The sequence below is a fragment of the Sceloporus occidentalis genome, unplaced genomic scaffold, assembly GCF_023333645.1.
Source record: "Sceloporus occidentalis isolate IW3139 unplaced genomic scaffold, rSceOcc1.0.p SCAF_1, whole genome shotgun sequence".
Taxonomy (NCBI): domain Eukaryota; kingdom Metazoa; phylum Chordata; class Lepidosauria; order Squamata; family Phrynosomatidae; genus Sceloporus; species Sceloporus occidentalis.
In genome coordinates this window covers 69,591,656-69,610,785 of record NW_028316981.1, presented here as the reverse complement: position 1 = coordinate 69,610,785, position 19,130 = coordinate 69,591,656, and the positions used below count along the sequence as shown (strand labels likewise).

Genomic DNA, 19,130 nt, shown 5'->3' with positions numbered 1-19,130 from the left:
ATGGAAGGGGGTTGGACTGGACAGCCCTTGTGATCTCTTCCAACTCTATGATTCTATGATTGCAGCCAGGGGGATTGGTTGAGTGGGTAAAGGGAGTGGTGAATCCTTCACTGCAACAAGGCAGATTTCCGTCCTGCCTAAAGCAAGCTGTGGTGATGCTGTTACTGAAAAAGACCTCCCTGGATGCCACCATTCTAGATAACTATCAGCCAGTCTCTAATATTCCATTCTTGGGCAAGATTCTGGATCAGGTGGTGGCCTCCCAGCTTCAGGGGTTTCTGTGTGGGATGCATTATCTAGATCCAATATTCCAATAAAATAATTGCCAAATGTTTGAATGCATTTGAACATATTTAAACTATTCATAGTAAATCAGAAAACATTATTTAGAACATTGGAAAAATTCCCACTTAGATTTTTTTCCAGAAAACCTACATCACTGATAGCATGTGGAGTTAATACACATATGTTTGCTGTAGTGAAAATAATTCATATATTACACAAAGAAAAATGAAGAGGAGGAAAGTATTACCAATGTAAATATGGAAATAATGTTACCTGGGGTGGAGTATATGGCATTATATCCAGTTCATTAGTGAGTGGAGTTGGAAGCTGTGGCATTGCTGGTGTTTCTATGACTTCACCTTCCTCTTCCCCAATCTCTTCTATCTCCTCCTCGCCTCCTTCTAATTCAGCAAATTTTGCTTCTAGCTGCTGAATCTTTTTTTCTAGAAGTGGAGATGGCTCCTTCTGAGGAACTATGGGCTTCCTAAAATGCAAATGTCATGACACATTATATTTATTTTGGAGTAAGTGGGGTTTTAATTACATAATTGAAGCTATCTATTACAGTACTTTTGCTTTTCCATTTTCCTCTGACTTCACAGTTAAGCTTCCTCACATATACCATTTTTGTGTAAGCAAAGGCTGTAGTCCACACCCTAATAAATAGTAAAAAATAAATGATGTTTTAAGGTGCTACAAGACACTCTGGGTTTTTGAGCCGTAATAGTTTTTCATACTGTTATAGACTGAACAGAATGGAATGGCTTTACAGAGCTCAGAACTACATCTAAATATGATTAGTGCAAAAATTAATTTATCTAATGATAAGAAACATAAATATTTTCAAAAGTGGGATGTCATTCTCGTCAGCTCCTTGCTTAAGCTATCTCAGAGAAATCTATTCTTTCAGCCATGTAAAAAAATCTTGTATCCCCCTCCAAGTGGTTTTCTATTATATGATTCTCTCTTTCTTTGCAAGTTCCTTTGTTCATAAACCTGAATTATCAAAACTTACAATTATATGTGGTCAATGAAAACATCTTGCTCGAAATGAAAAATCTGTTGCTGTCTTTATCTTAATTATTTTATATATAAAACATAAAGTGGTGGTCCAATAACAAGGCACATGGATTATATGCCCGAAGACTCAAGTTCAATCCCTGCATTTTCAGTTAACAGATCTCTGCTAGAGCTGGGAAATTGTAGTCCTGGAAAATCACTGCCATTCCAAAAGCACCACACTTAGACTGATGAACTAATGATATGATTTGTTACATTATTTATAAAATAATATTGACATATATGCCATAACCTTAAGTACAAAACTGCTACTTCTGAAAGTTCAAGATGATTCTTTGAGGATACAGTACCTTTTAATAACTTTAGGCTTAGAAAACAGATTTCAAAGGACTGGAGGATGTAGCAGTTAATATACTCATCCCTCCATATTTGTGGATTTGATTATTTGCGGATTTGATTAATATGTTCTCTCTAGGAATATCTAGGTCCTCCAGTGCAACCCTGTGGTCAACGTTAACTAAAAGTTGCACTGAAAGACCTAGAGATTCCTAGAGAGAATGTGTAGCTCCTCCGGTGCAGTTCTATGGTCAGTGTCTGTCAGACATTGACCACAGAGTTGCACTGGAGGACCTAGAGATTACTAGAAGGTCCTCTCAGGTAAAAACGTGGTGTTTTTGTTATTTGCGGTTTTTCCATATTCACAGGGGTCTTGTGCCCCTAAACCTAGCAAATATGGAGGGACAGGTGTACTATCAAATTTTTAAAAAGGGATTCCCCCCTCCCTATTATCAGTTCAAATGGACATTTCTGTGATTTTTGATTTTTTAAAAGTGTTTTTCAAACTCAAAACATACTTTACCTAAAATAATAAATTTCATCATCTACTACTTTTGCGGACAGGGAAAATCGTTTTAGCCCCTTAAATTTCTTCATCTGTTTGTCACTTTCATTATAGCGACTTTCACAGAGGAGAACATCATTTTCATGAATCTCTGTTGGTCTACAGGAAAGGAAGTCTTTGAAAGACAGAACCGCACATTTTCCTGCAGGAGAAAAGAATAGACAGTTGCATTTTCTTCACTTTACCAAGAAATTTTACAAGACTCCAGATTTAAGTTTTTAAAAATGTTCACAACAAAATACTGACCCATTACATACAAACACTGATGCCCATGAGCCCCATTCAAGCAATGATCCTGTATGTTGCATGATTACAGGCTTCTAAAGGGAACATACAATCTCTATGAAAATCAGCAAATACCTACTGTATATCAAGTTCAGTGAACGCCAAATGGAATGGTCTGACACTGATACAAATCACATCTGCTACACATATTGGGACAACAATAATTTCTATGACAAATATAGGTTCATTTTTCACAAATGACTTCATTCCATATGAATGAAATCAATTCACCAGTTCAATATACAGTGTGCCCACGCCATATGCGGGCATACTACACGTGGCTTTCAGCTTATGCTGAAGCCGCACAAAAAAAGAATGAATGGTGCACGCACCCGCAGCACACACTCTGTCCGTGCTGCAAGCACAAGCCCCATTATATTCAATGGGGCTCGAGCATACATGTTTTTCGCCTTACATGGGGGGGTCCCCTCCTTCTCCTTCTCTGGACCTCTCCCAACCGATTCTAATATGCTGGAGGAGGTGTTTTAATGCCGGATTGAGAAAGGAAGCAAGTGGATTTATATGGAGAGTTGTTTCCATAGGAAGCAAGGTCTTGTAAAATGGACTGGAGACAGAAGGAAATGGTTTTAAATGGAGAGTTTTTTTCATAGGAAGCAAGGTCTTGCAAAAGGGACTGGAGAGATTATTTTAAATGGAGAGGTTTTTTGATAGGAAGCCAGGTCTTGCAAAACGGACCAGAGAGAGAAGCAAGTGGATTTAAATGGGGAGTTTTTCTGATAGGAAGCAAAATGGACTGGAGGGGGAAGGAACTGGTGTTCAATGGAGATTGGGGCATCATGCTTGCTTGCTTTAGGACCTAAGCACTACTTACGTATTGACCCTAACATAAGTCTACCCAAAATTTTAGGGTGAATTTTGGGGCATAAATTTCTCCACTTATAGTTGAGTATATACAGTACTTCAACTTTTAAGATAAAAAAAGATAAATCATTAAAAGAGTAAGGATACAAAAATAAAGTGTATGACATTTTAAATTTAGAACTCAAAATACAGAAAACAGCGAATGAGATCAACATTGTTGTTACCCAAAATGCATGTCATGGGGCAGGTTTCTTCCAGATTACTCAAAAATACTTCCTTCTTGTAGAACATTTTAGTTGGTTCATGTTCAGTTTCCTCTGGGTGTATAAAGATTGGACCAAAGAAATAGGCAGCTCCATCTCTTACCCACATTTTTTCTATTCTGAAAAACACAAGACAAATAATTGCTTCCAAGTATGGCAAGGCAAGGTATGAGTCCAAATATTAACATTTAGCTTCAATTATTTTATTCTATTATGGTTTTATTCATCATCTGCTTTTATACTTGAAAGTTTTGAGACAGCTACTGAACTTATAGTTGCATAACATATGGAAGCATAACTACAGTTATACATTTTCTTGCATCTCTCTTTCTCACACATACTCACACACCATACCTGCCAACTCGTGGTCGGACTAAACCATGTGATTTTATGAAGACACAATCCCCAACCTTCAGCCACATATCATTGTAACAAAGCTGCTCATAATAGTGGCAACCTGGTTCTCCATTTGGCATTTCTACTGGAACATCTTCTTTATCCTGCGAAGAAATGCAAATTTCAGAATCAGGAAAAGTTATGCATTACAATTAAAGAAAACTACAGTATTTCATTTATTAACAAAAAAACCACCCAAAAAACCCATATGCTTGGTGTAACTCAAGAAGATACTTGAGTATGCTGGAACTCATGTATACCTACAGACTCACAGACTTCTATGTGACTCCAGCACATGCAGAATTTTCCTTTGGTTTTGAGTGAGGCAGAGTGTTGTCATTGTAATTAATATGACAATCTATGCATATGGGAGATTCACGTAGAAATCAGACTCTCTTATCTTTGATGAGATAGAAGCAGCAGCTATCCATTTCTAAACCAATAAAACAGTTTTAAAACCTTACTAACCTATCTAAACATGAAAACAAAAGTCAAAGGAATGACTAATAGGCAACTCTGGAACTTCATATACCTTTTCAAGACTAAGGACACTGTCACCCACTTTGATTTCTTCGGATGTTTCAATGTGTTTTTCTTCATCAATTTTGTCAGTATTAGCAAATACTGATGCAACACGAACCACAGGCAAGGGTACATCTCGCGGGACAAATCGTACAGAACTAATTGGCATGGTCCATAATTTAATCTTCTTAAAGGACTTTGTTTTCGCAGAATAACGTGATTCACAAACATAGACATCTTCATCTCTAAAGTTTTCTGGACATAGCTTAAAATACTCCTGTTCAGCAGAATGAAATAACCATTTGATGATTAGTCTCTGAACCACATAAACACATAAATCATTGTTTGGCATTTGATGGAACAAAACCCGTTTTAATTATAATGATTACATGCCTTTACCCGTTCATTAGCTACACTTTGAAGGACACAATGACCAAGATCCAAAGACCTTCTTCTAGCAGCAGGCCCTGTTTCTTCCAAAACTTTTCCCTTTTCACTACTTCGGAAATACAGGTCAAGTCTCTTTTATCTGAAATGCCTGGGGAGAGTTTTGCATTTTGGAATATTTGCATACACATAATGAGATATCTTGGACATGGGAAACCAAGTATAAACATGAAATTCATTTATGTTTTGTATACACATTATATGCATAGCCTGAAGCTAATTTTATACATAATATTTTTAATAATGTTGTGTTTGAAACAAAGTCTGTGTGCACTGAACATTAGAAGACAAAGGGGGTCACTATTTCAGCCACGCATGTGGCGATTTTGGAGTATTTTGGATTTTGAAATTCCAGACAAAGATACTCAATCTGTATCCCTTTGTAGTACAAGGAACTTATCCATGAGTCATATCGAAAACCAAAATGTGCTCTCAACTTATACATGAGGTTGATTTATAGTCGAGTATATATGGTACCCAAACAATATAGAGAACATTCTCCTATTTGTGAGATGGGTGGGGTCATTTCACTTCCAAAGTGAAATAAGCATTTGACCACTTAAGCACACTATTTTAAGGCATGTTGGGAGGAATATAATAAAATATCAAACAAGACATCTATGGCAATATAATATTAATCTTTTTGTGCTCAACATAGTCTTTTCAATCATAAACTTTTACAAATAATGATTACAGCTTAAAATCAATTTCAGCTTAATAGTACATTTAGTTTCTTCTTACCTTAACAAACATGACAACACATTTTCCTAAAATTTTGCTCACAGGAACCTTGTTGTAATAATCACTTTTAAAGACTTCCTTCTCCAAAAACTTTCTCGTAGCAAGATGGAATGTTTCATTTGGTCTGTAAAACCAGCAACCATACAGCCATTTCTCCCCTAAAAAGAAGACAGTTTATTTTCAGTATTTTATAACTGTATAATGGAAAACATTCTTAAGTAGCGATAAACTAATTTTAAGAATTCTAATGGGATATTTAATAAATAAAGAAATATGTCAATTGAAAGTACTGATGCCTGAAACTTTATACTGGGGGAAGGGTAAGTTACATAGCAACTGAAGTAAAACAACTTTTTGGTTTATTTAATTATCTGTTTTTAAAGTCAAGGACACAAATTACTGGAGCAGTCGGGGGAACCTGGAATGCAATTTTTCTGTAAGAAGTAAATGGATGCTTGAGCACTGGACTTGACCTACTCACAGTAGACATGGAGGTAGGGAAATGTTAAATACCATTACTGATATTACACTGAAGAAGTAACAGCCACCGATCTCATTTAAAGAATCAAAGGTCCAAAACACACTGCAGAAATAATCCGGTTTGTAACCCGCTTTAACTCCCCTGGCTCAATGCCAGGGAGTTTTGGGAGCTGTAGTTTTGTGAGACACTGAGCCTTCTCTGTCAGAGAGCTCTGATGCCAAAATAAACTACAAAAGGCCCCGGCGGCAATCTGCAGCAGGGCCGGGCTGGGGCCGGATCCTAGGCCTCAGCAGGCCGGATGCGGCCTGCGGGCCGTAGGTTGCCGACCCCTGAACTACACACTATTCACTAACTATTCCCTCATTAGGAATTACTGTAAGGATCTATGGACCTATACAGTCTGCCCTCAATTTTTGTGTGGATTAGGCACACGACCCTCACGAAAGTGCAAAACCTGTGAATATCTCTAGATGCCCTTACTCCCTCAACACGCTTGTTACAGACTACAATTCCCAGCTGCTGCTACAAAAATCACCTTCAGCCTTTTTAAACTTTTGATCTTAAATGTTTTGAGTATTTTAAGCTTTTTGTCAAGGCCTTTGGCTTGCACTATAAACATCTTAATGATGATCATGAGAAGGAAGAGAAGGACAGAATTACTGAAGGAGATTTTTATGGCAGCTGTGGAAGGGTTAGCTTGGCGGCAGCAGCAACTTACCTTCCTCCTACTCCTTTCCAACTCCTTTCCTGCCATTATCCCCAACTCATTACTATTTATGCCTCACTCCAAGGCTGCCTTGTCCAGGTCTCCATCATCTCTGCTGGTCTCCAAGCCTTCCTCCCTCCACCTCAGATAACAACACTGAAGGAGATGACAGAGAGGTAGGTGCTGCAAAAATGTATTTCAGTATCATTGTCCTAGAAGGTAGAGGGGAGGAGACTTGGAGCGAGGCGGAGGTATCATGGGGCCAAGACGGCCAAGGGAGTAATGGACCAAGACTGCTGAATGGAAAGGAGATTGATATGAGGAGGACAAACTAGTTAAGCAGCAGATACAAACTCATGAATAATCAAATCTGCGAAGGTTAAACTCACAAAAGCTGAGGGCTAACTGTAGTTCTTCTGGCATGAGTTCTAGGTCCCTTTCTGAAACCACAACACACAGACACACACCCTGTTGTACATATTTTTAAAAGGCATTTTTTAAAAAATCACCCAAAATTAAGAAGACTTTCTTTCTTACCAGCTGAATCTTCCCACAGTCGTTCAATACAGACTATATGAGGTTGTAAATTGGCTTCTGCGGGTTCAACATAAACGTAATCTCCAACATGATACATGCTATTCTTAAAGCTGCAGTCTTGACTATATGTCCTGTGTAAACTAGATAGCCCTGATCCAACAGAAGTATCTTCACTCTTTTCAGCTTCTTATTCAATGCAAGAGAAAAAAACAAAAGATAGAGTTTACATTCAATTTAAAGCCTCCATGGTATGTACAACTGTGCATACAAAGGGCCTATTTTGCATATTTCCTCTTGGGGCTTTACTGACACCAGCCATCTCAAGCAACATGCCTATGCCCATGTAATGAGATCAAAAGGCCTGGTCTTACTATGTCAGGGAGGAAGGTGTTTTAACTGATTGTAGGTAGAATGCACTCCTAGGAAGAGAGGAGAGCACAGCATAAAGAAAACATATTGAAACTGTCACTGCATCTATATAGCAAGGGACCTGCAGTGATTAAACTACCTGTGTCACTAGTAAAATCACTATAGGCACACTGTACGCGTGGCATGACAAAAGCAAGACAAAAAGATACTCCCTTTGAGATCCACTTTGTCTCCATCTTTTTGCTTTGATAAGTGAATTTAAATTTTATTTCTGGGACTTTAAGAATCTTCCAGTACCCACATGACCAGAAGGAGGAGGGGCTTGCCTGCATAAATACTCTTCCAACAACAACATCTTGACAAAATGAAGGCCTAAGACTAACATCATCAAAAAAAATCCTCCTGTATTATTTTTAACAATTTGGCCTGATGAAGAAGCCAGTGGCGCTTTGGAATCTTGCGACATGTATGTAGTCCATTTGTTTGTAGATTTTGTATGTTACTGTACATCATAAGACACACACAAAAATCAAAAGGACACTGATAAACTAGAAAACTGGGATGAAATTAATAAAATGAAATTCAAAAAAGAAAAATGCAAACATTCTACATTTAGGCCACAAAAGTAAAATAGGATGAGGGACGCTTGGATCAGCAATACTACATGCAAAAAGGACCTTAGGGTTATTGCTGATCATAAGTTAAACATGAGCTAGAAGTGTGATGCTGCAGCAAACAAGACAAATGTTATCTTAGCCTGCATTAATAGCAGCATACTTTCCAAGTCGAGGGAAGTAATAATCCCCCCCTATATTCTGTGCTGGCCAGGCCTCATCTGGAGTACTGTTCAATTCTGGGTGCCTCATTTTAAGGAGCATATAGACAAGTTGGAGCAAGTTCAGAGAAAAGCAATGGGGATGGTAAGAGCTATGGAGAACAGAATATATGAGGAGAGGTTGAAGGAGCTGGTCATGTATTTTCACCTTGGCGAAGAGAAGACTGAGGGTTGACATGATTGTATGCTTTACACCAGAACCAATCTCATGAGCAGTACAAACTACCAGGCAAAAGACATCTTATGAAGCAATAACCTGCTAATTTTGTTCCCATGCCTGTCTGAGGCTCATTTATCTTCTGCCCCCTCTCCTTTATCTTCTCTGCATATACAATCATTCATATATTTACCTCAGTATGAAAACCTACTTGGAAAACCCAAGTCTGAACTTTAAGTCTGGGGTGTTTATCTTAATGGCATCTAAATAAGAAATGCAGAGAAACTATGTAGAAGTAATCAACAACTAAATAATGTTAGTATGGTGCCCATTTCAAGTTTGCCAAAATTAGTTTGCAGAAGCAGATTTATCAATGCCACCCTTTGAGAAAGGAAGCTAGCAACAGCTGAGGATTGTCTTAATTCAGGACCTGCTTAAAAATACAAATGTGTGTTACTACACTGTACTATGCTGTATCTCTTGTGGGAAGCTGGTACAGAAAGATTGATCAGACAGTTTTGCTTGCAGTACTATTTGTCTTTTGGTATATTGTTTCTTGTTATACACTTCAAACTGTTTTCTTTGAATTCTTGTCTACAGTCAGAGACTGTGAAGGCAAACAAGAAGCCTAAGGGAGAACTATGGTCTTTAAAAACAAAACAAACAAAAATGCTGGGTCCCAAAACTGTACAAATCACCTGCTCACTCTCACAGTCACCAGGCCCATAAGTTAATACTGATTATACTGGATATAAGTCTAGCTATCTCCTACTCTGAATGAACACACAATAGAAGATAGTCACAATATATAGCTATGTTTAGTAAATACAATTACCTCTCTTCTCTTCTTCTCTTTTGAGCTTATCTTCCTCCATTTCCTTTGGGAGTTTTTCCTTTTTCTCTTTTTCAACATCATTATGGAGATGTTTGGTAGTATAGCTGAGAGCTGGTGATAATAGAATTTCACCATTCTTGCAAAGTTCATCACGAATTTTAATAAAGAATTGTTGAAGTTCTACTGCATCCTCATAAATCTCTGAATCAGTCCTTTAAGGGAAAGAACAGCTGTATAAAATAACAATGTACACAAGGTAACAGTTGTCTGAGTACCATGAAATATCTGAAATGTTATTATTTGTAACTGATTTCCCCCCATGATGTCAATACAGGTCTCATGGGAAACTGTGGTATAACAATCCAACATAGAAATGCTGAACCAGGCATGTGAGAAGGAGAGAAAGGGAGCTGCAAGGAGGAAGCATGTGAGCATAATGCTTAATTTTGGGCTGATTACCAGCTCAGCATCATAACTTAGTTAAACCAAAATGTCAATATGTTATGTCAAAACCTGCTGTTCGATGTAATGCAGTGGAATGTCAGTGTTTACATTTCTTTAAAATTAATTTTTAGATTAGCATTTTTAGAAGATCAGCATTTAAATCAGCATTTTTAGAAGATAAGATTTTAACTGAATGAAATATGTTTACATACTGAAAAAATTGATGAAGGTGTCTTTTTCAGATTATTGAAGGGATGGCATAATTTATTATAGCTTTTGTTATTTTTCATCGCAAAGATAACAAAAGATACAGTTCACTGCCAAACAGCATCATTGACAGATCAGTTCTCCATCCAGTTTGGGAATATGAAATAAGCTCTAAAATACTAACAGTTGAAACTTCTTCTTTAAAACAAAACAAAACAAAGTTGAATGGACATTATGGAAATCACAGACTTGGAACAATTGCTAAGGAAAGTTAAAGAAGAAAGTGCAAAGGCAGGCCTACTGCTAAACATAAAGAAAACAAAAATATTGACCACAGAAGATTTACATAAATTCAACCTAGATAATGAAGAAATTTCATTTAAAGATTTTCCCGTATCTTGGATGAAACACTAATCAGAACAGAGAATGCAGAAATAAGAAGAAGACTAGGAATGAGAAGGGCAGCTATTAAAGAACTCAACAAGATCTTAAAGTGTAAAGGTATACAACTGACTACTAAAGTCAGAATCATCCAAGCCATCTCACATCTACAGATGCAAAATATGCAAAATGAAGAAAGTGGACAAAAAGAAGATCAATTCATTTGAGATGTGGTGCTGGAGAAGTGTGCTGAGGATATAATGGACGACCAAAACAATAAAGAAATGGGTCCTAGAACAAATCAAGCCTCAACTCTCCCTGGAAAAACCAAGATGATGAAACTAAGGTTGTTTTAAATTGGCCATATCATGAGAAGGCAAAACTAAAAGAGACAATAATGCTGGAAAAGATAGAAAGCAGTAAAAAGAGAAGAAGACCACATGCTAAATGGCTAGAGGTCACAGGCCTAAACCTGCAGGACCTGAGCAGAGGTAGAGAATAGGGGGTCTTGGAAATGTCTCACTACAAGGTCGTCATGAGTCAAGGACAACTCGAAAGCAGTTAACAACAATAGTGGATGAAAATATTTGATTATTTCACAATCACATGTGAAGACAAATGCTTTTGAGTTTTCTCCCTTTTGTGGGAAAAAGGAGTATTTCTGCAGTGTTTTCCCTTTTTGGGATATTCACATATCCCAAATACTTTTGGAAATTATTCTGCAAAGAAATACACTTTTTTGTTTTAAATTGTAGGGTTTTATGCAAAAAAATACAACATTATTTGTATATGGATCTATGCACAAACATACATTTTTTAAAAAACCCACACTTCCCACTCAAGAAATGTGTATTTCTGGGCAGAATAATTTCATGAAATACTTAGGAATGTACAAACCCCAGGAGAAAAAATGTGCAAATTTATTGTTATTCTTCCTAACCAGGTTTCTGAAATTTCAGGAAGCCAATATTGCAGTAGGAAATGGAATACAGTCGTTGTTAACATTTTTCCATCCATAATGAAGGTAAGTAATGAACAACTAGAACCAAATATATAACTCTTCAAGTGCCTATATAGTCGTCCCTCCACAGTCGCAGAGTTAACATTCGCGGTTTTGATTATTTGCTAACATTAAGCCTGCTGGCACGCACTCCTCCTCTTCCTCAGGCTTTTTTCCATGGGGGAAAAAGCCCAGTAAGGAGGGAGCAACCAGGAAGAGCGCATGCTTCTGCCTCTTCCCCCCTTCCCTCCTGTCTCTTTAACTGGCTTCCTGAAGCCAGTTGAAGGCACAGGGAGGGCAGGGAAAGAGCAGAGCAGGCGTATACCTGTTCCTTTTCCCACTTGTCCCCTGCCTTTAAGTAGCTCTCTTTAATTTTAACGGGTGGGGGAAGAGCCAGGTGAGCTCCCTCTGGCCCCTCTCATGCCTTGGCCAGCTGTCCCAGGCATCAGAGGGGAGATGGAAGGGGATCACCTTATTTGCGGTTTTTCCACATTCATAGGGGTCTTGTTCCCCTCACCCCCACGAATATGGAGGGAGGGAGACTGTATTTCGTATTGCTAAGAGGAAAGCTAATGAATTTCACTCTGGCACAAGAAGGAAGCAGATCTTTAAAGTTTTTTATGAATCAGGTACTGGAGTTCCCATCACAGGTAGGAAATCATTTCCTTTTTATATGAAAGCAGCTGACCTTTTTTCCCCCCAGTCTCCACTGCAGCAAGATACAGTATCAGAGTGAAGCTTCACAAAGAGGAGAATAAAGGTAGAGACTAATTAAAAATTTACTTACCGGTTCATCCTTCTTGCCCGCTCTAACACTTCATACATGTGCTCTTGAAATAAGTCCAATCTCCTGTAACGGTTATTTTCGACATTTTTTCGTATGATATCAAAAGTCAGAGATGGTTTGTTTGGGAAGTTGGGATCTACACCAGGTATTTCAGCTAAGGAGTCACTATAGCACCTGCCCTCATCATCTTGATGACTCATGACAGAAACAAAAAGATTATGTATAAGTTCCTGGATCAGCAGGGTTACATTTGGGACATGAGAGTCTTCATCTCCTTCTATGTCTCTTCTTGTTTCAAGCAAAACTTTATGGAGCACCAGTGCATCTTTGTAAATCAAGGATTCTGGTTCATTATAAGTGCAGGCATTATTGAACATCATAACAAAATCTTCCACCATGGCATCAATGTCCTGGTATTTATTGGCCATCATGTGACTTCTGATCTTTTCCATATCAACTGGTCTTTTAATGGTCAGGTAGTAATCAGGAAGCTCTGACCGAGATGGAAGCCGCAGGAAAATAGCACTCAGTCGTCTTCCTCGCTTATCTGTGTAGTTCTTCACTGCTTCATATACCTCATTAAGTTTCTGTTGCATTGGAGTCATGTATTTTGATTTTTTAGGTGAGACACCAGTTTTCCGACCTAGACAAAAAAAGAAAAGAAAAGAAAGAAAGCTATATACAGAAAGCAAGTATCATTATTTGTGTGTCAGTTATTCAAGTGATGTCCTGAAAACGTGATGAGAAAGATGTACAATTTGGAATTAGTTTCACATTGCCAATTTTTCTCATTATATTTGTGCATGCTCCATATTAAGTCAATATTTTGACACAATTTTTTGCTTGAGGGTCAAAAAGTACTTTACATCTATTAGTCTCAATTTCATTCGAGAAAATGAGTCCTGGGTGGGGTGGGGAGAATGCAGTTAAATTACAAAAGCAAAATATATTCTCAATCCTTCCTGCTGTTCTCTTAACCTAAAAGCATTTCAGAGACTAGAAGTCCAAAAGGTCTATCTAGCACACACTTGTTTAATACTTGTAACCTGTTCATGTCTGAATATCTAGTTCCTACTGTTATGAAAGATTTCTTTTACCATTTGTCACAAATGCTGGGACACACTTCTTTGTTCAGGATGTTCAGTTAATTAAATATTATTACCAAACAATTACTATTTAATAAAATCCTGTTTGTCTTGCAGATTTCAGTAAAGCACCAAAAACAAATAAAACTGACTACCAGTGATTCACAAGCATTTTACCCTTGTGATGCCCTTTACAGCTACATGAGAAGACCACACACACCCTCAATGTAGTATAGGGTGTGGGTTAGGTTGGAGATGGTGGTGTAGGACAGTGGTGGGCCCAGACATGTGATCTGCTCCAGCAGTTTGCAGTAAGTGATTCATTTGCAAAGTTTGAGAAGCAGATGAGGAAGAGGACCTCCAAGTTTCACACAACCCTTCAGCAACTCTTCTGCCCAACCCTTGGATCTTACTCCACAGTTTAAGAACCACTGGACTACCACATATAAACATTTTTTTAAATTTCAAAGAAGCATTTATCAGGCAGAGAACTTCTCAAGAAAGCCTTACTTAATTTCAGTTTAGGGGAAGCAACTTCTTCATCTTCATGTGGAGGTCCCAGCTCTTTCCTCTTCTCTTTAAGAATCTTCTCCAAGATATGAGCATCATTGTATACCTATTCATCGCCAAAATATTTTTTAAAACAACAACTTTACTTTTATTCTAAGATTAGGGGGGGAAATTATTTAACCTTAAGTAATCTTCCAAATCAAATTCTGAGTTTACATATTTGCAACAATAGCAAGGAAAGTTTCATTTATATACAAGAAATTATCCCTCTGTACAAGGGACTCTTAGACTTCTGAGCATGTAATCTGTGGACCAGATTTATGAATCCAAAAATAAATCTTTACATTAGGTTGAAGCTACTTACAGCCTCCTAGTTCCATCTATCTTTCCATCTTTTAAATGGGCAAAATTCATTTGCTTTTCCCTCCCCTAGTGGATGGAAAGACATCACCATGTAATAATCAAAAGAACTACAAGCAAGGTAAGAAGTGAACATTTCTGGCATGTTTAATTATGAAGGGCCTCTTCTTAAGTGAGGTTAAGAATCTAGCAGTACGAACCATATCCAAACAGTAAATACAAAAACAGTGTTTAAAAAAAAACACCAAAGCATAAAAATCACCAAAAACAACATAGTAAAGTTAATAAAAGAGATCCATCAACAAAAAACCAATAATACATCATAAATAATAAACAATAGAACCATAAAACTAGAATGGATCAAGCCGTCATTCCGATCAAGAAAGCTAATTCTATTCTTGCTAGCAGCTAAACCAAATAGCAAATAGCATAAAATATCATGCTATTAGCCTTTGCTACAGTGCGCCCACGTTATACGCAGGCACGCTTTACGCAGACTTGAGCGTATGCTCAATGAATGGGGTGTGCGCCCGTGGCGCCCCGCACCGCTGCGCACGAGCCCCATTCAAATGAATGGGGCCTGAGCATAGGAGGAATTCGCCTTACGCGGGGGGTCCGAAACGGATTCCCCATGTAAGGCAAGGGCCCACTGTATTTTATTTTCACAGCATCATCTGCTCTGCATCCCAGAGAAACTACCGTATATACTCAACTATAAGTAGACCTCATATGTAAGCCGAGGGCACGTTTTGGGGCCAAAATTATGGATTTTGATATAACCCATGGATAAATCGAGAGTAAAATCTAGAGGCATGTAACAAGGGATCTAAAGGATAAAGGAAAGGAAAACAGTGCCAAAGAACTCACAAAATTCCAGCAAGCATAACTATTTCTGCTCACCCTAAAGGCTGGATGCATGAGAGAGCTGAAGGTAAGTCAGTGGTTCCAAAAGAGATTATATTCTTGCCTTTCACCTCAGGATAGTTCCTTTTTAATAAGAGTTAAAGTACAGTAATTGCAATAACCCATGGATAAGTCGACTTAGGGGTTTTGGGTCAACGTTTTGACTAAAATTTCTAGACTTATACATGAGTATATACAGTATCCAGAAAAATGTGCATGACATATAATTTGGAAATTGCTAAGCTGTAGTTTACAAATTATGTACAGTTACCTATCTGGATTTGTCCCTCTGCCACCAAAAGTCAGTGTAAGAACTTTTTGAAAACAGATTGCCCCATTGAGTCTTAAATGCCACTATGAACTTCTATTCTTTGGCATGTAGATATACATACAAAGTAAAAGGCAAGTATGTAGAAGAAATACAAATAACTACAAAGAAACTGCAAACCCCACTTTCAGGGGGAAATAGCATGATTCTTTTAATGAAATGCTACCCAGAGAAAAGTGACGGCTATATAAATCCAGCCCATCACTCCTACAGATGTACCTGTGAGCCTTCTTCATTATAATGCCTTGCATTCCGAAACATTAACCTCATATCTTCTATCATAGCTTCCTCTCCAGAGTATTTGTCGCTGCGGATATTATGCTCTATTATTTTTAAATCCATTGGCTCCAAGATGATTTTGTAATAATCCGGATAATCTTTTTTGGAAGGTTTCACCATAAATAGCTCACAGAGTCTTCGGTTAGTTCCAGGTTCTCGTGCCTCAAGAACAACATTGTATAAAATTTTCATTCGCTGTTTTTTAAAATTCTTTTTGCTGTCAGATTGGAAGAGAGAAAATGACTACTTCAACTTGGATATATGCATCTAAAACTGCATTTTACTCTATGTTTAACATCACTGACAATGTCTTGTTGTTATGCAAATAAAAGCATACTGGATATAACCATCCGTAGGGTATCTCATACTCTTAACATAAATTACCACCATAATCCCTGCAGCATCCCTGTATAGAATATTATCCCTTGCATTCTGGAGTGCTGTGGCTATTGCCAGTGGGCTGTGATACAATGGCTTCTCAAAGAGTAATTACTGATTTCATGGCTATTCAAGCCACTGGCAGCTGAGCACTAAGAGCTATAGAAGGCAAACCATGCTAGGATGACAGTCTAATCAGATTTCAAACTATAAGCAGAACCTGATTGCAAGGGCAGGGAGAAAGAATAATCAAGTGAAAAAATATGAAAGGGCACACATGGCAAACAGAAATCAGGAAAAGGTTTTTAAAAAGCCCACCGAACTCATTTTTTCTTACAAAGCTGCATGCATAACTTCAGAACAAATCTGATGAATAAACTCAACATTGCCTACCTTCAAAATATACAGTACATATAAAGAATATGCTTAATTAACGGTGTACCAGATAACTCAAATATAATGGGCCCTTGGTATCTGCTGGAGTTTGGTTCCAAGACCCCCCCATAGATACCAAAATCCATGGATGCTCAAGTCTCATTATGTAGAGTGGTACAGTAAAATGGCATACCTTATATAAAATAGCAAAATCAAGGTTTGCTTTTGGGAATATATATATATATATATATATATATATATATATATATGAGAATATTTTCAAGCCATGAATAGTAGAATCTGTAGATAAAGAATCTGTAGATACAGAGAGCCAACTGTAATACAGACTCAAAGGATGTTAAGGGGTTAAAGCAACAAAATTAAGGTGTCTACACTGCCAAAAGCACCCAAGTAGATAGAGAATCTACACAAAAGAGTCTCAACTTTTATGATTAAACATAAAAACAACTTTATGCAAAAAAGAAACAAAAGAAAACGAAAACACAAACCACTGTGCTATAATCCTGAGTTTCCATTCCTTTCCTCTATCCTTGCTCTCACTATCTACTGCCTGCTTCACCTGACAGTGCTGCTGAATCCAAGGTGAAGAGGTGGTGTCATTTCTTCAGCCAGCACAAAGACCAAAAGTCAGAAGAATGGTTTTGGTATTTTCACATAACCATCAAAAGCAAGTATTATTTAATAATAAATGTTAAATCTATCTACCACATGCATGTAATGAGAGATACAAAATCCCTGACAAATATCTTAAAACCCTGGTGTGGGTGTAGATAAATATTCAAGAATCAGTGTGGTGTGGTGGTTTGGGTGTTGGACTATGACTATGACTCTGGAGACCAGTGTTCACTTCCCAGCTCAGCCATGTAACCCACTGGGTTGCCTCTTTGTCTCAGGGGAAGGTAATGACAAACCTCCTGTGAACAAATATGGTCAAGTAAACTCCATGATAGGTTTGCCTTAGGGTCACCATAAGACGGACATGACTTGACGGAACACAACAACAACAAAAACAACAAAATAAATGATCACCAAAGACTATAAACCCCTTTCAACATTTCTAAAAAGTAGATTTTTAAAATACGGGAATTTTTCAAACCTGAGTTTGTTCAAATATATAAAAAAGAATAAACACTTATGTCCTGAAATTTTCATAATTTTACAGGAAAGTACAATCTTTTAAATTTTAAAAAATATATCAAAAAAGGCTTAACTTTAAAAAAGCAAGCATATCTGGGAAACTGAGAATTGCTTCTGGATTTTGTAGGTTTCCCCCCAACTATATGTAATAGCATTGTCTCAGTAAAAATAAGGAACTACAGATTAAAAATAAATAGGATGTCTAGTACTACATTTGAAAGTTCATAGCATGTGGACCAGAGTATTAATATTTCTGCCAACAATAGATTCGCATACTAATCAATAATCTTGTCAGTAATGCCACAACTGACATCTAATTCAGAATCACTAAAATTCAGATTGAATTATTACTTATCAGCAGCCGCAAATCAGAAAATAGCAATATGCAAGAGCATACCTTTTTCTTTTTGAACTTCCAGCATCAGACGTAGCAGAAGAGATCATACTGTCTCCGTCCTCAATTTCATCTCTTCTAGCTAGCTCCTTTTTCTTTGCCTGAAACAGAAAAGAATCCCTGGAGTCAGATTCAGTCTGCTGAATGTCTCCAGAATGCATGAATATTGAACAGCTGCATAGATCAGGTTCACTTTGAAAGGTACACATGCAGCAATAGTATATATCTTGTATCTATGTTAAGCTATAAATGAAACATCTTCAGCTATTCAAGATATTGTATAAAAAGGGAAAATAAATATTGGACATGAAACACCTAAATACATCCAAATAAGTTTGTTTTAAGATAGCAAATTTATCTGAGAGCCTGCATCTGAGTCCCCACTGGAAAATGTCTTACAAGATTCCAGTTACTAACATAGTAGTTGTAATTCATTCGCAAATCTACAGAGTCTCTCATACAATTTCCTTTTCAGAAGCCTGGTTTCAGATAGAAAACATAGAAAACAAACATAATTTAGCAACTAGTTTCATTCTTCATCCAGAATATTAATTTTTTGATGTCTACCATGCCATTATCCAAGGACCCCCTGTTTGGAAAGCATCAGGGACACTGTTCAGAATGGAAACACAGCACGTGCATTTACTGAGAATTAATATCACAAGCCACTGTGCCAATGCAGATAGAAATGCACCAAACACTTGCTCGTACAAAAACAAACAGCTAGAGAAACAGCTAGAGAGTGTGAAATTTTACCTGCATAACCTGCTGCATTTTCAATACTCTCTTATAAATGGCTGAATGTGGAACATTGTAACGTTTCGCATTTTCAAACATCAAATTTAAATCACATTCCAAATGGTCAAGCGTTTCATATTCATTATTCTTTAATTTTGTTCTGTAAAAGAGACAATCTTATTTCATTACTGTAGTAATCAG

The 19,130-nt window shown here is 37.4% G+C and overlaps 1 protein-coding gene across 12 annotated transcripts in view; it reads right to left on the bottom strand.

Annotated features, from left to right (window-relative positions):
- Positions 1-19,130, bottom strand: part of PBRM1 (polybromo 1) — a 77,598-nt gene that overhangs the window by 29,811 nt on the left and 28,657 nt on the right. For 8 of the 12 annotated variants that reach the window (XM_089524289.1, XM_089524208.1, XM_089524280.1 and 5 more), the window contains exons 13-25: positions 18,948-19,089; positions 18,195-18,292; positions 15,827-16,103; positions 14,017-14,122; positions 12,422-13,064; positions 9,603-9,814; positions 7,407-7,592; positions 5,683-5,840; positions 4,505-4,771; positions 3,931-4,076; positions 3,538-3,695; positions 2,165-2,348; positions 559-769 (exon numbers count right to left, since the gene is read on the bottom strand). In XM_089524289.1, coding sequence (XP_089380415.1) covers positions 559-769; positions 2,165-2,348; positions 3,538-3,695; positions 3,931-4,076; positions 4,505-4,771; positions 5,683-5,840; positions 7,407-7,592; positions 9,603-9,814; positions 12,422-13,064; positions 14,017-14,122; positions 15,827-16,103; positions 18,195-18,292; positions 18,948-19,089 — 2,788 coding nt within the window. The remainder of the gene's footprint in view (positions 1-558; positions 770-2,164; positions 2,349-3,537; positions 3,696-3,930; positions 4,077-4,504; positions 4,772-5,682; positions 5,841-7,406; positions 7,593-9,602; positions 9,815-12,421; positions 13,065-14,016; positions 14,123-15,826; positions 16,104-18,194; positions 18,293-18,947; positions 19,090-19,130) is intronic. The other 4 variants (XM_089524242.1, XM_089524271.1, XM_089524198.1 and 1 more) reach the window with 1 other exon arrangement.